Below are 12,220 nucleotides of genomic sequence, written 5' to 3'. Positions count from 1 at the left end.
AACATAGGTTTGGTTGAAATCCTAATTATGGTTTGACAAATTACCTTTCTCCACCACAAGTTCCTCACCTGTTAAAAGGAAATAGTAAAAAAAAAAAAAAAAAAGGAAATAGTAATACTGAGTTCAAATAGTTGTGGTCAGCATAAAGGAAAGCCTTTACTTGGTAGCATTTCAATAAATAGGAGTTCTTCATTCAATAAATATGTGTGCTCTTCTGTCCCCGTTTCCTCTCCCCGCTCCCCTCACCACCTCTACTCACTCACCATATTGAGTTTTTTGTTTTTGTTTTTTTTAAATTTTGGCTGCCCTGGGTCTTCATTGCTGCACACAGCCTTTCTCTAGTTGAGGCAAGTGGGGGCTACTCTCTAGTTGCAATAGCAGTGCCTTCTCTTATTGCAGAGCATGAGCTTTAGAGTGCTTGGGCTTTGGTAGTCGTGGCACACAGGCTTAGTTGCTCCTCAGCATGTGGAATCTTCCCAGATGAGGGATCAGACCTATGTCCCCTGCATTGGGAGACGGATTCTTAACCACTGGACCATCAGGGGAAGTCCTCACCATATTATTGAATTGTATATAAGTAGTTTGTTAATTAAGAATCCAGTTCAGTTCAGTCACTCAGTCAGGTCCAATTCTTTGCGACCCCATGGACTGCAGCATGCCCGGCTTCCCTGTCTTATCACCAACTCCCAGAGCTTGCTTGAACTCGTGTCCATCGAGTCAGTGATGCCATCCAACCATCTTACCCTCTGTCCTCCACTTCTCCTCCTGCTTTCAGTCTTTCCCAGCATGAGAGTATTTTCCAAGGAGACAGTTCTTCGCATCAGGTGGCCAAAGTATTGGAGTTTCAACTTTGGCATCTGTCCTTCCAATGAATATTCAGGACTCATTTCCTTAGGATTGACTTGTTTGATCTCCTTGTTGTCCAAGGGACTCTCAAGAGTCTTCTCCAACACCATAGTTCAAAAGCATCAATTCTTTTTTTTTTTTTTTTTTTTATTTTTTTTTTCCAGTGGGTTTTGTCATACATTGATATGAATCAGCCATGGATTTACATGTATTCCCAATCCCGATCCCCCCTCCCACCTCCCTCTCTACCCGATTCCTCTGGGTCTTCCCAGTGCACCAGGCCGGAGCACTTGTCTCATGCATCCCACCTGGGCTGGTGATCTGTTTCACCATAGATAGTATACATGCTGTTCTTTTGAAATATCCCACCCTCACATTCTCCCACAAAGTTCAAAAGTCTGTTCTGTATTTCTGTGTCTCTTTTTCTGTTTTGCATATAGGGTTATCATTATCACCTTTCTAAATTCCATATATATGTGTTAGTATGCTGTAATGTTCTTTATCTTTCTGGCTTACTTCACTCTGTATAATGGGCTCCAGCTTCATCCATCTCATTAGGACTGGTTCAAATGAATTCTTTTTAATGGCTGAGTAATATTCCATGGTATATATGTACCACAGCTTCCTTATCCATTCATCTGCTGATGGGCATCTAGGTTGCTTCCATGTCCTGGCTATTATAAACAGTGCTGCGATGAACATTGGGGTGCACGTGTCTCTTTCAGATCTGGTTTCCTCAGTGTGTATGCCCAGAAGTGGGATTGCTGGGTCATATGGCAGTTCTATTTCCAGTTTTCAAAAGCATCAATTCTTTGGCACTCATCTTTCTTTATGGTCCAACTCTCACATCCATACATGACTACTGGAAAAACTATAGCCTTGACTAGATGGGCCTTTGTTGGCAAAGTAATGTCTCTGCTTTTTAATATGCTATCTAGATTAGTTATAGATTTTCTTCCAAGTAGCAAGACTCTTTTAATATCATGTCTGCAGTCACCATCTGCAGTGATTTTAGAGCCCTTAAAAATAAAGTCTCTCACTGTTTCCATTGTTTCCCCATCTATTCACCATGAAGTGATGGGACCAGATGCCATGATCTTTGTTTTTTGAGTGTTGAGTTTTAAGCCAGCATTTTCATTCTCCTCTTTCACTTTCATCAAGAGGCTCTTCAGTTCCTCTTCGCTGTCTTCAATAAGGGTGGTATCATCTGCATATCTGAGGTTATTGAGATTTCTCCCAGCAATCTTGATTCCAGCCCTGGAATCAAGGGCTTGTGCTTCATCCAGCCCTGCATTTCTCATGACATACTCTGCATGTAAGTTAAATAAGCAGGGTGACAGTATATAGCCTTGATGTACTCCTTTCCCAATTTGGAACCAGCCAGTTGTTCCATGTCTTGTTCTAACTGTTTCTTTGACCTGCATACAGATTTCTTAGGAAGCAGGTAAGGTGGTTTGGTATTCACATCTCTGTAAGAATTTTCCAGAGTTTGTTGTGATCCACACAGTCAAAGGCTTTGGTGTAGTCAATACAGTGGAAGTAGATGATTCTCTGTAACTCTCTTGCTTTTTCTGTGATCCAGTGGATGTTGGCAATTTGGTCTCTGGTTCCTCTGCCTTTTCTAAATCCAGCTCGGATCATGTACTGTTTGGAGTATGTACTCGGTTCATGTATTCGCTTGGAGAATTTTGAGCAGTACTTTGCTAGAGTGTGAAGTGAATGCAATTGTGGCGTAATTTGAACATTTTTGGCATTGCCTTCCTTTGGGATCGGAATGAAAACTGACCTTTTCCAGTCCTGTGGCCACTGCTGAGTTTTCCAAATTTGCTGGCATATTGAGTGCAGCATGTTCACAGCATCATCTTTGAGGATTTGAAATAGCTCAACTGGAATTCCATCACCTCCACTATCTTTGTTCATAGCGATGCTTCCTGAGGCCCACTTAACTTCGAATTCCGGGATATCTGGCTCTAGGTGAGTGATCACACCATCATGATTATCTGGGTCTTGAAGATCTTTTTTGTGCAGTTCTTCTGTGTATTTTTGCCAGCTCTTCTTAATATCTTCAGCTTCTGTTAGTTCCATACCATTTCTGTCCTTTATGGTGCCCATCTTTGCATGAAATGTTCCCTTGGTATCTCTAATTTTCTTGAAGAGATCTCTAGTCTTTCCCATTCTATTGTTTTCCTCTATTTCTTTGCACTGATCACCGAGGAAGGTTTTCTTATCTCTCCTTGCTAGTCTTTGGAACTCTGCATTCAGATGGGTATATCTTTCCTTTTCTCCTTTCCCTTTAGCTTCTCTTCTTTTCTCAGCTATTTGTAAAACCTCCTCACATAACCATTTTGCCTTTTTGCATTTCTTTTTCTTGGGGATGGTCTTGATCACTGCCTTCTCTGTACAGTGTCACAAACCTTCATCCATAGTTCTTCAGGCATTCTGTCTATCAGAACTAATCCCTTGAACTTGAATCTATTTGTCACTTCCACTGTATGATCGTAAGGGATTTCAAATCCAGTAGTCATGTATGGATGTGAGAGTTGGACTATAAAGAAAGCTGAGTGCCGAAGAATTGATGCTTTTGAACTGTGGTGTTGGAGAAGACTCTTGAGAGTCCCTTGGACTGCACGGAGATCTAACCAGTCCATCCTAAAGGAGATAATCCTGGGTGTTCATTGGAAGGACTGATGTTCAAGCTGAAACTCCAATACTTTGGCCACCTCATGCGAAGAGCTGACTCAATTGAAAAGACCCTGATGCTGGGAAAGACTGAGGGCAGGAGGAGAAGGGGCCAACAGAGGATGAGATGGTTGGATGGCATCACTGACTCAATGGACATGAGTTTGGGTAGGCTCCGGGAGTTGGTGATGGATAGGGAGGCCTGGCGTGCTGCAGTTCATGGGGTTGCAAAGAGTTGGACATGACTGAGTGACTGAGCTGAACTGAACTGAGTGGTCTGGTGGTTTTCCCTACTTTCTTCAGTTTAAGTCTGAATTTGGCAATAAAGAGTTCATGATCTGTGCCACAGTCAGCTCCCAGTCTTGTTTTTGCTGACTGTATAGAGTTTCTCCATATTCAGCTGCAAATAATATAATCAATCTAATTTCTGAATTGGCCATCTGGTAATGTCCATGAGTAAAGTCGTCTCTTGTGTTGTTGGAAGAGGGTGTTTGCTATGACCAATGCATTCTCTTGGTCAAACTCTATTAGCCTTTGCCCTGCTTCATTTTGTACTCCAAGGCCAAACTTGCCTGTTACTCCAGGTATCTCTTCACTTCCTACTTTTGCATTCCAGCCCCCTATAATAAAAAGGACATCTTTTTCGGGTGTTAATTCTAGAACGTCTTGTAGGTCATAATAGAACGGTTCAGCTTCAGCTTCTTCAGCATTAGTGGTTGGGTCATAGATTTGGATTAAAAATTACATTTTCAAATTTTTCTGTGTGACTAAGGACAACAGATTTTATCTCATCATGTTTCTCATAAAGACTTTGGAAAATGCAAAGAAAGTCAAGCCATCACTGTTGCAGTCTTGAGAGGCTTTTGGACAGCAAGGAGATCAAACCAGTCAGTCCTAAAGGAAATCAACCCTGAATATTCATTGGAAAGACTGATGCTGAAGCTGAAGCTCCAATACTTTGGCCACCTGATGAGAAGAGCCAACTTATTGGAAAAGACCCTGATGTTGGGAAAGATAGAAGGTAGGAGAGAAGGGGATGACAGTGTTCAAGATGATTGGATGGCATCACCGACTCAATGGACATGAGTTTGAGCAAGCTCCTGGAGGTGGTGAAGGACAGGGAAGCCTGGCATGCTGCAGTCCTGGGGGTCACAAAGAGTTGGACATGAATGAGCAACTGAACAACAACAACAATTGCTGTTGCCATTTTGACATTGTTCCTTCCAGTCTCCTATGCCGTCTGTGTGTTTTTTTTTAATGTACTTTTTTGGGGGTATGTGATCAAATATGCATCTTGCTTCTTTTCATCTAACCCAAATATTTTCCCAGTTTTATTTATTTTCCAATAAAATAAAATATTTTATTAAAGAATTTTTATAAAAATTCTTTATAAACCATTTAACAGCCGTATGCTATTCTGCACCTGACTCTAGTATGGTTTATTTAACTATTCTGCTATTTCTGGTTTTTCAGAGTCTTTCCAATAAATAATACTGAAGTAAATAGTTTTTTAAAAGAAAACTCTCTCCTCCTACATTTATGATACTTCTCCGAGTCATAAATTTGTAACTTGAACACTGAATCAAAGGATTTGAAAATTTCTAAGCAGTAGAGTCTTTGAAATGGACTAAATATATAGAGACCTGAATTTAGCTATAAAAAGGAAAGTAAAGAAAAAAAAGGGGGGTTATAATTAACAGATATTTGTAAATAACTGTTTTCTGTTTTACTGAAAGAGGTCTGGGAAGATCCAAGTGGTGCTCTGTGGGGAAAACATGCCTTTGACTCGAAGTTCCTGGCTCCATGCTGGTGAAACAGGGCTTGTTTCTGCTTTTTTATTTTCATCTGGGTCAGTGAGAGGACAAGCCATTCCTACAGGCTCATGTCCCTCTAAGGAAGAGGAAAGGCATCCAGAATCTAATGATGCAGATCAGTAGTTGTGTCAGCAGCCTTGCAGTTAAAAAAGAAAAGTTATAATAATATATCCTCCTAATGTGCAGTTAATTTTAGTTAAAAATTTCCCTGGTGATTTTTTTAAGTTTAATTGAATTATTTTGGCCACACTGTGTGGCTTGCAGGATCTTAGATTGAACCCCAGACCATCACAGTAAAATCACCAAGTCCTAACCACTGGACCTCCAGGGAATTCCCTCCCTGGTGATGTTAACCCAGGAAATTTGTAAATCTGATAACTGGCTCTGCATTTGGAATTGTTAGAGCTGCCCTAGCTGTCTGGGCCCCAGCAGGGCAGACACAACTCACAGAGCTCTGGCTTCTCAGCCACACCTGAGCACTCCCCTCAGAATCCGGAAAGAAACCAAGACATCATCACCAGAATCCTTGTTCCTGATCTTCCCTAATCAGGAAAAAGCTAAGGAGCGCCTCCAAGTCAACATGGCCAAAATCAGACGTTGGGCTGTCTGCCCATCCCTGCGTTCAGTCCTCCAGCTCAGCAGTGGAACCACCACCTTCCTGGTTGTTTACATCAAAAACTTGAACCATCCTCGACTTCCTGTTTTCTGTCCTCACATTCTCCAGCACTGAATCCATCAGCATATTCTGTGCATTCTGTTCCTGAACCTTTACTCAAGATCTCACACTGTCCGTTTCTCTTCATCTCGCCCACCTGCCCTCTGCTCCAGCCCTATCACCAATCACCTGCACTGCTCAGTCATCTGCCACAGGGGCTCCCACTTCTTCTCTCTCCCCTGCGGTCTTTGCTCTACATAATAGACAAAGGGATCCTGCTAAAATGTAACTTTGGTCGTGTCATCTACCCTTTCTTAAAACATGTCAGAGGCTTCCCTTTGCTAGATAAGGTAAAGGTCAGAAATTCCAACATGACTCAGAAGGCCCTGCATACCCTGCCCTGGCCTTCCTCTCCAGCATCATTGCTCAACATACCCCCCCTGCCCCCAATCCATCCTTCAGCTCCTGCAAGTCCTGCACCCAGGGCTCTGCCAAGGAGGCCCTCTTCTCCCCTCCGCCTTCCCACATTCCCAGTCTAGGTCAAGTTATTTACCCCTCTAGAAACACAGGAGGTTTCTTTTTCTTCTTCAGAGAACCTATTTAAAGTTTCATATATATATTATATGTATAAATGTTTTTTCCATTCATCAGCACGATTATGTAATGGATGTCTGTCTCCTCTACTAAACCATAAGATCCTCTCTGCTACTGTTCTCTGCTCTTTCCCCATCTGCTCACTCAGAGTCTGGCACCAAGTAGGGGCTTTAATAAAAGTTGTTGCTCGCTGAATGGAGAACTTGAGTCCTGGTGACAATTCTCCTTGACACCCGTGTCCCTGTAGGGTGCAGGCTCTTCCCAGGGCGGGCAGGCCAGGTTCTCCACAACACGTCCTCTTGAGGGAAAGTGATTTTGCTGGTTTTCTTGTTGTTGTTTTTCATTTCAGCTGTCACTGCCTAAAATGTACTCGTTTTTCCCTTCTCTCTTTATGCAGCTAAAGCTTGCTTTCACTCTGGACCATGAGACTGGGTTGCCTCAAGGATGTCATGTCTACGAGTACCGAGACAGCAACAAGTAAGCCACTCTGTGGGAAAGTGTGTCACCTGACCCTGTCCTGTGGAGGTAGCACCCCTGGGCTTCCATATACGCGGCTTCCCTGACTAAGAGATCCTCAGGGAGGCAGTCACACTTTTTGTGAATGTACTAGAAAATAGCTGGCACAAAAGTATTTCTCCTGTAAAATCTCTTTTGCCCTTCTGTATAGGATGTGAAAATACTTGTGTCAGAGCAGAGGTAATGTGTTAGGAGTATTGGCTTGGCTGAAAGATTCGTGCAGGGCTTGCGGGAAAACCCGAACAAGGTTTTTGGCTATCCCAATATATTCCAAAGCAAACCTTCTTTCCAGGCTCCAGCTCTTCTTGACCCCCCACCCCTACTTCATCTCCAGTCATGTGCTTGCTTATTGGGTTCACTGTGTGACTTTTGTTGTAGTTCAGTCTGACTATACTATTTATAGGAGTTTGTTGTGATAGTCTGCCTGCCTTGTGAATTTGTTTTCAATTGTTTTTAATAATTTTTATTGGAATATAGTTGATTTACAATGTTGTGTTAGTTTCTGCTGTCCAACAAAGTGAATCAGTTTTCCATATACATACATCCACTCTTTTTTTAGATTCTTTTCCCATATAAGTCATGACAGAGTAATGAGCAGAGCTCCCTGTGCTATATAGTAGGTTCTTGTCAGTTATCTATTTTATATATAGTAGTGTGGAAATGTCAATCCCAATTTCCCAATGTGTCCCTCCTCCTTACCTTAGGAATTTTAGAGATGGGCCATTCGTGGGTACCTACAGAGGTTTAAGTTGGTGACCTTATTACAAAGATGGCTCCTGGCATAGTTTTATACACCTCTTTTCTTCATCACAGACTGCCCCCTTGACTGTGAATGATTGTCTGTGGGACAGTGAAAGTGGTGATGAGTGAGGTGAGGGGTGTGCCCTGAAGAAGACGATGACCGTGATGAATGGTGAAGGCAGCTGCCATTGAGCACCTACTGTGTGTATCACAGTCGAGGGATCAGTCAGTTCTGTTGCTCAGGGGTGTCAGATTCTTTGCCACCCCATGAACTGCAGCACGCCAGGCTTCCCTGTCCATCACCAACTCCCAGAGCTTCCTCACATTCATGTCCATTGAGTCAGTGATGCCATCCAACCATCTCATCCTCTGTTGTCCCCTTCTTCTCCTGCCTTCAATCTTTCCCAGCATCAGGGTCTTTTCAAATGAGTCAGTTCTTCCCATCAGGTGGCCAAAGTAATGGAGTTTCAGCTTCAGCATCAGATCTTCCAATGAATATTCAGGACTCATTTCCTTTAGGTTGGACTGGTTGGATCTCTTTGATGTCCAAGGGACTCTCAAGAGTCTTCTCCAACACCACAGTTCAAAAGCATCAATTCTTCAACACTCAGCTTTCTTTATAGTCCAACTCTCACATCTATATGTGATTGCTGGAAAAACCATAGCTTTGACTAGGCGGACTAGTCGAGGGATAGTACTGTAATTAAGTGTTATCCCATTTAATTCTCATGATAACCTGAAGAATTTTCTTCTATTACTATTGTATTTGCAGAAACTGAGGTCTAGGGAATGTAAGTAACTTGTTTAAGGTCACTTGCCTCAGCTGAGTGAGGCAGAGTCAACATTATCACATTAACTCTGGGAAGAAAATAGATGAAAGACAGCTGTTGTCCCAAGGTGCTACTCAGTGATGACAAGAATAGTCCCAACCTGGACGTGAGGACTAATTGTTTAAGTATCCAAGCTGGTTTGTTTTACCCAGTGGAAGGATCAAATAGGCACATGCCAGTGGAACCTTCTAGAAGAAAACTTGCATCTTCCTCAAGAACTCTTGCTCTGTTATTGGTGGCAGATGGGTTACTGAGTGCCTTCAAGACCAAATCTCCATTCAGATTACTTTCAAGGTGTTATTCATTTGTAATTTATCCTTAGGAGAATGCTATCCTAAGCTATTGTGTACCCACAATTCCCGCCAAATCAGTCGTTCAGGAAAGCTGACCAAGCATCCTTTAACACCATCACTCTTCTTGGATGGCTCTGTTTCTGGAAAACAGTTGCAGGATTTCCAGGCCATCATGTCAGAAGGCAGCCCTTCACATGACAGACTGTGGCCCCGGTAACACAATAGTGTCAGGTTCACGGCCTGACTCTCTGCTCTTTGGAAATAAGGTTGACAGAGTTTCTGTTCAGTTGGAGAAGGGCAGTAGCTTGAAGTCCATGTCTGAGCAGTTCCGAGGTCTGGTGACAACAACTGACATTGTTATTAAAGCTGATCAGAGAGAAGAGCTAGCTTTGTTTCTTGGCCTAGTCCCTGATTCTGATAACTAGCATGTTATCAGACAAAGCAATGTAGGAGAGAATGTAGGAGTTGTGAGTATTGATAAGCTTTGACTGAGGACCTGTAAGAGAAAGCCTTTGTGTAGGAAACTGGGTAGGAGCCATGATCTCAGGAAGTGTGATAGATGCCTCGGTGGCCCCCTCTGCGGTTTTCTCTTGATCCTCTTAGAGGCAGCCTTGGGGTTCATTCTCAACCTGTGGACAAGTTTTCTAACCTCCCTGAGCCTCAAGTTTTTTCATCTCTTAAGAGCAATGGGATTAATGATACTTTTCTGGCATGACTGTCATGGGGATTCAATGGGGTGACATTGTCGCCAGCCTAGCACATAGAGTGCCTGCAGTAAGTGTTGATGCCCTCTCCTTCCCAAACAGAAAAATCATCTCATGACTTCCCTTCTGTTTTCCCAGTGCCAGCAGGGCCGCCTCCGTGAACTGTGGCGGCAGCTTGCAGAGAACTGATTGGGGCAGAGGCTGGTGCACATGCCTCTTGCAGGTCTCTGTCCATGAGCACTCTGTCCGAAGGCAGACTAGACTCCTCTTCCCGCTGTGACCTTGAAGTCAAGCGTGGAGAACCCCCTGAGCTTGGCTGAGACATTCTTCTCTCTCCCCTGGCTCTGCCCTGTCTGTGGTTCTCTGTTCACTTTCAGGGACAATTCCTCGACTGCCTGAATCTCAACATTGGTGTTTAGGAAGTGAGATTTCAGCCCAGCCCCTAAGTGGGGCTTAGACAACACTTCATGTTGTCTCAGCCAAAAAAATGAAGGCAACAGCAGCAGAGAAATAAGGTTCTACGTACAGAAGAAATTAGTGAATATTGTTGTTTTAATCGGTCAGTCTTGTCCGACTCTTTTTGTGACCCTGTGGACTGTAGCCCACCAGGCTTCTCGGTTCGTGGGATTTCCCAGGCAAGAATAGTGGAGTCGGTAGCCATTCCCTTCTCTAAGGGATCTTAGACCCAAGGATCAAATCCAGCTCTCCTGCATTGCAGGCAGATTCTTTACTGCTAAGCCACCAGGGAAGCCCCACCTGAATATTAGTTGGGTACGATTAATTATTGAAACTCCTACTTTTATCTGGGTATTCCCTGCAGTATAATTTGTAATCATTTTAGTATTTATCACTGCCAAATGCAATCCGTCAGCAAAGAAGTTTTTCTGAGTAAGTACTGAGGCTCTCGCGTTCTCCCCAGTGGTCTTTGCCATCAGATGGAATAGCTTTGAAAATAGGCACTCTGCTTTTCTGCTTCCTGGACTCTTGTATCCGTGTTCTTTCCTGGAACATCCTAGTAGCCCCGATCCATGACTCCACGTCATGCCATTCTCCTTCTCCATGAAGAAGCTCCTTTCGGCCTCTGGGCTCCAGGGAGAACAGGACCTTGGACTTGTCCATCTCTGGTGGGACTTAGACTTTGGAGGGCACAGTTCTCAGGTAAATATTCTTTTTTTTTTTTTTAAGTTTTCCTTTACAATATTCATTTATTTGGCTGCACCAGGTCTTAGTTTGCAGCATGTGGGATCTTCAGTGGTGACATGTGGGATCTAGTTCCCTGACCAGGGATCAAATCTGCATTGGAAGCATGGAGTCTTAGCCACTGGACCACCAGGGAAGTCCCCAGATAAACATTCTTAAAGTTCTGAGATCATTAGGGTAAAGAAGCTGCCTTCTTGTGCCTCGGGTGAGATTAGTAAAGCCTTCTCCTCCAATTATTCTGCCAGCCTCCCAAGGCTGTTCAAATCTGCATCTAAGGGGTGTGAGGCCTCTGTCTCCCCACCGCCCTTCACAGCCCACATACCTGCAGACAACCTTCTTTTTCTCTGTTGGAGAAACTTCACCTACCTTTAATATGAAATCCAGTGAAGCCAGAGCTGATCCAGTCATGTTCCTCAAACTGGGTTTTGGAGATCTCTTCCTAGAGCAAGAAACAGGCGTCAAAAGGTGAACAAGTGATTCATGAGAATTCAGTTCAACATTTAGTAAGCCCCTACTCCAGGCATTATGTGTGTGTGCGAGGTGCTACGGAGACAAAGGTAAATCAAGCCTGGCCCATGACTTCAAGGTGGTGGTTGTTTAGTCGCTAGGTCATTTCCAACACTTTTGCAACCCTGTCTGCTGCAGCCTGTCAGGTTCCTCTGTCCGTTGGATTTCCCAGGCAAGGATACTGGAGTGGGCTGCCATTTCCTTCTCCACGGGATCTTCCTGACCCAGGGATGGAACCCATGTCTGTTACATCTCCTGCATTGGCAGGCAGGTTCTTTACCACTAGCACCACCTGGGAAGTCCACTACTCTCCTAGTAGCTGTTTGTAGTGTGCTCTTGGATACTCCATTCTGATTGGAGTGTTTAGTTTTTTATTTTTAATTTTTAGGTGTTATATTTGGAGCTTTTTAAAAATCAGCCTATTTTTTCCCCCTGTTCTTTTTGTGTGTCCTAGTTTTTCACTATTTCTCTTCCTTTCATATGTTCTAGTTATTTTGATTATACTTATTTTATAACCCCTTTCTGATTGTTCACTTATTTCTACTTCTAAGAGTACCTGTTCTCCCAAACGTAGTCTCTGATGACTTGGCTTTCAGTTCACTTCAGTTCAGTCGCTCAGTTGTGTCCGACTCTTTGTGACCCCGTGAATTGCAGCACGCCAGGCCTCCCTGTCCATCACCAACTCCCGGAGTTTACTCAGACTCATGCCCATCAAGTCGGTGACGCCATCCAGCCATCTCCTCTTCTGTCGTCCCCTTCTCCTCCTGCCCCCAATCCCTCCCAGCATCAGGGTCTTTTCCAACGAGTCAACTCTTGGCATGAGGTGGCCAAAGTATTGGAG

General features: G+C 43.6%; 1 protein-coding gene across 4 annotated transcripts in view; it reads left to right on the top strand.

The window, feature by feature from the left end:
• The window catches only part of DIS3L2 (DIS3 like 3'-5' exoribonuclease 2), a 353,242-nt gene that overhangs the window by 304,289 nt on the left and 36,733 nt on the right, over window positions 1–12,220 (top strand). For all 4 annotated transcript variants that reach the window (XM_043909686.1, XM_043909689.1, XM_043909687.1 and 1 more), the window contains exon 14: window positions 6,986–7,065. In XM_043909686.1, the coding sequence (XP_043765621.1) occupies window positions 6,986–7,065 (80 nt within the window). The remainder of the gene's footprint in view (window positions 1–6,985; window positions 7,066–12,220) is intronic.

The sequence above is a fragment of the Cervus elaphus genome, chromosome 8 (genome assembly GCF_910594005.1).
Source record: "Cervus elaphus chromosome 8, mCerEla1.1, whole genome shotgun sequence".
In the NCBI taxonomy this organism is placed as follows: domain Eukaryota; kingdom Metazoa; phylum Chordata; class Mammalia; order Artiodactyla; family Cervidae; genus Cervus; species Cervus elaphus.
This window is presented reverse-complemented; position numbering and strand designations above follow the sequence as displayed.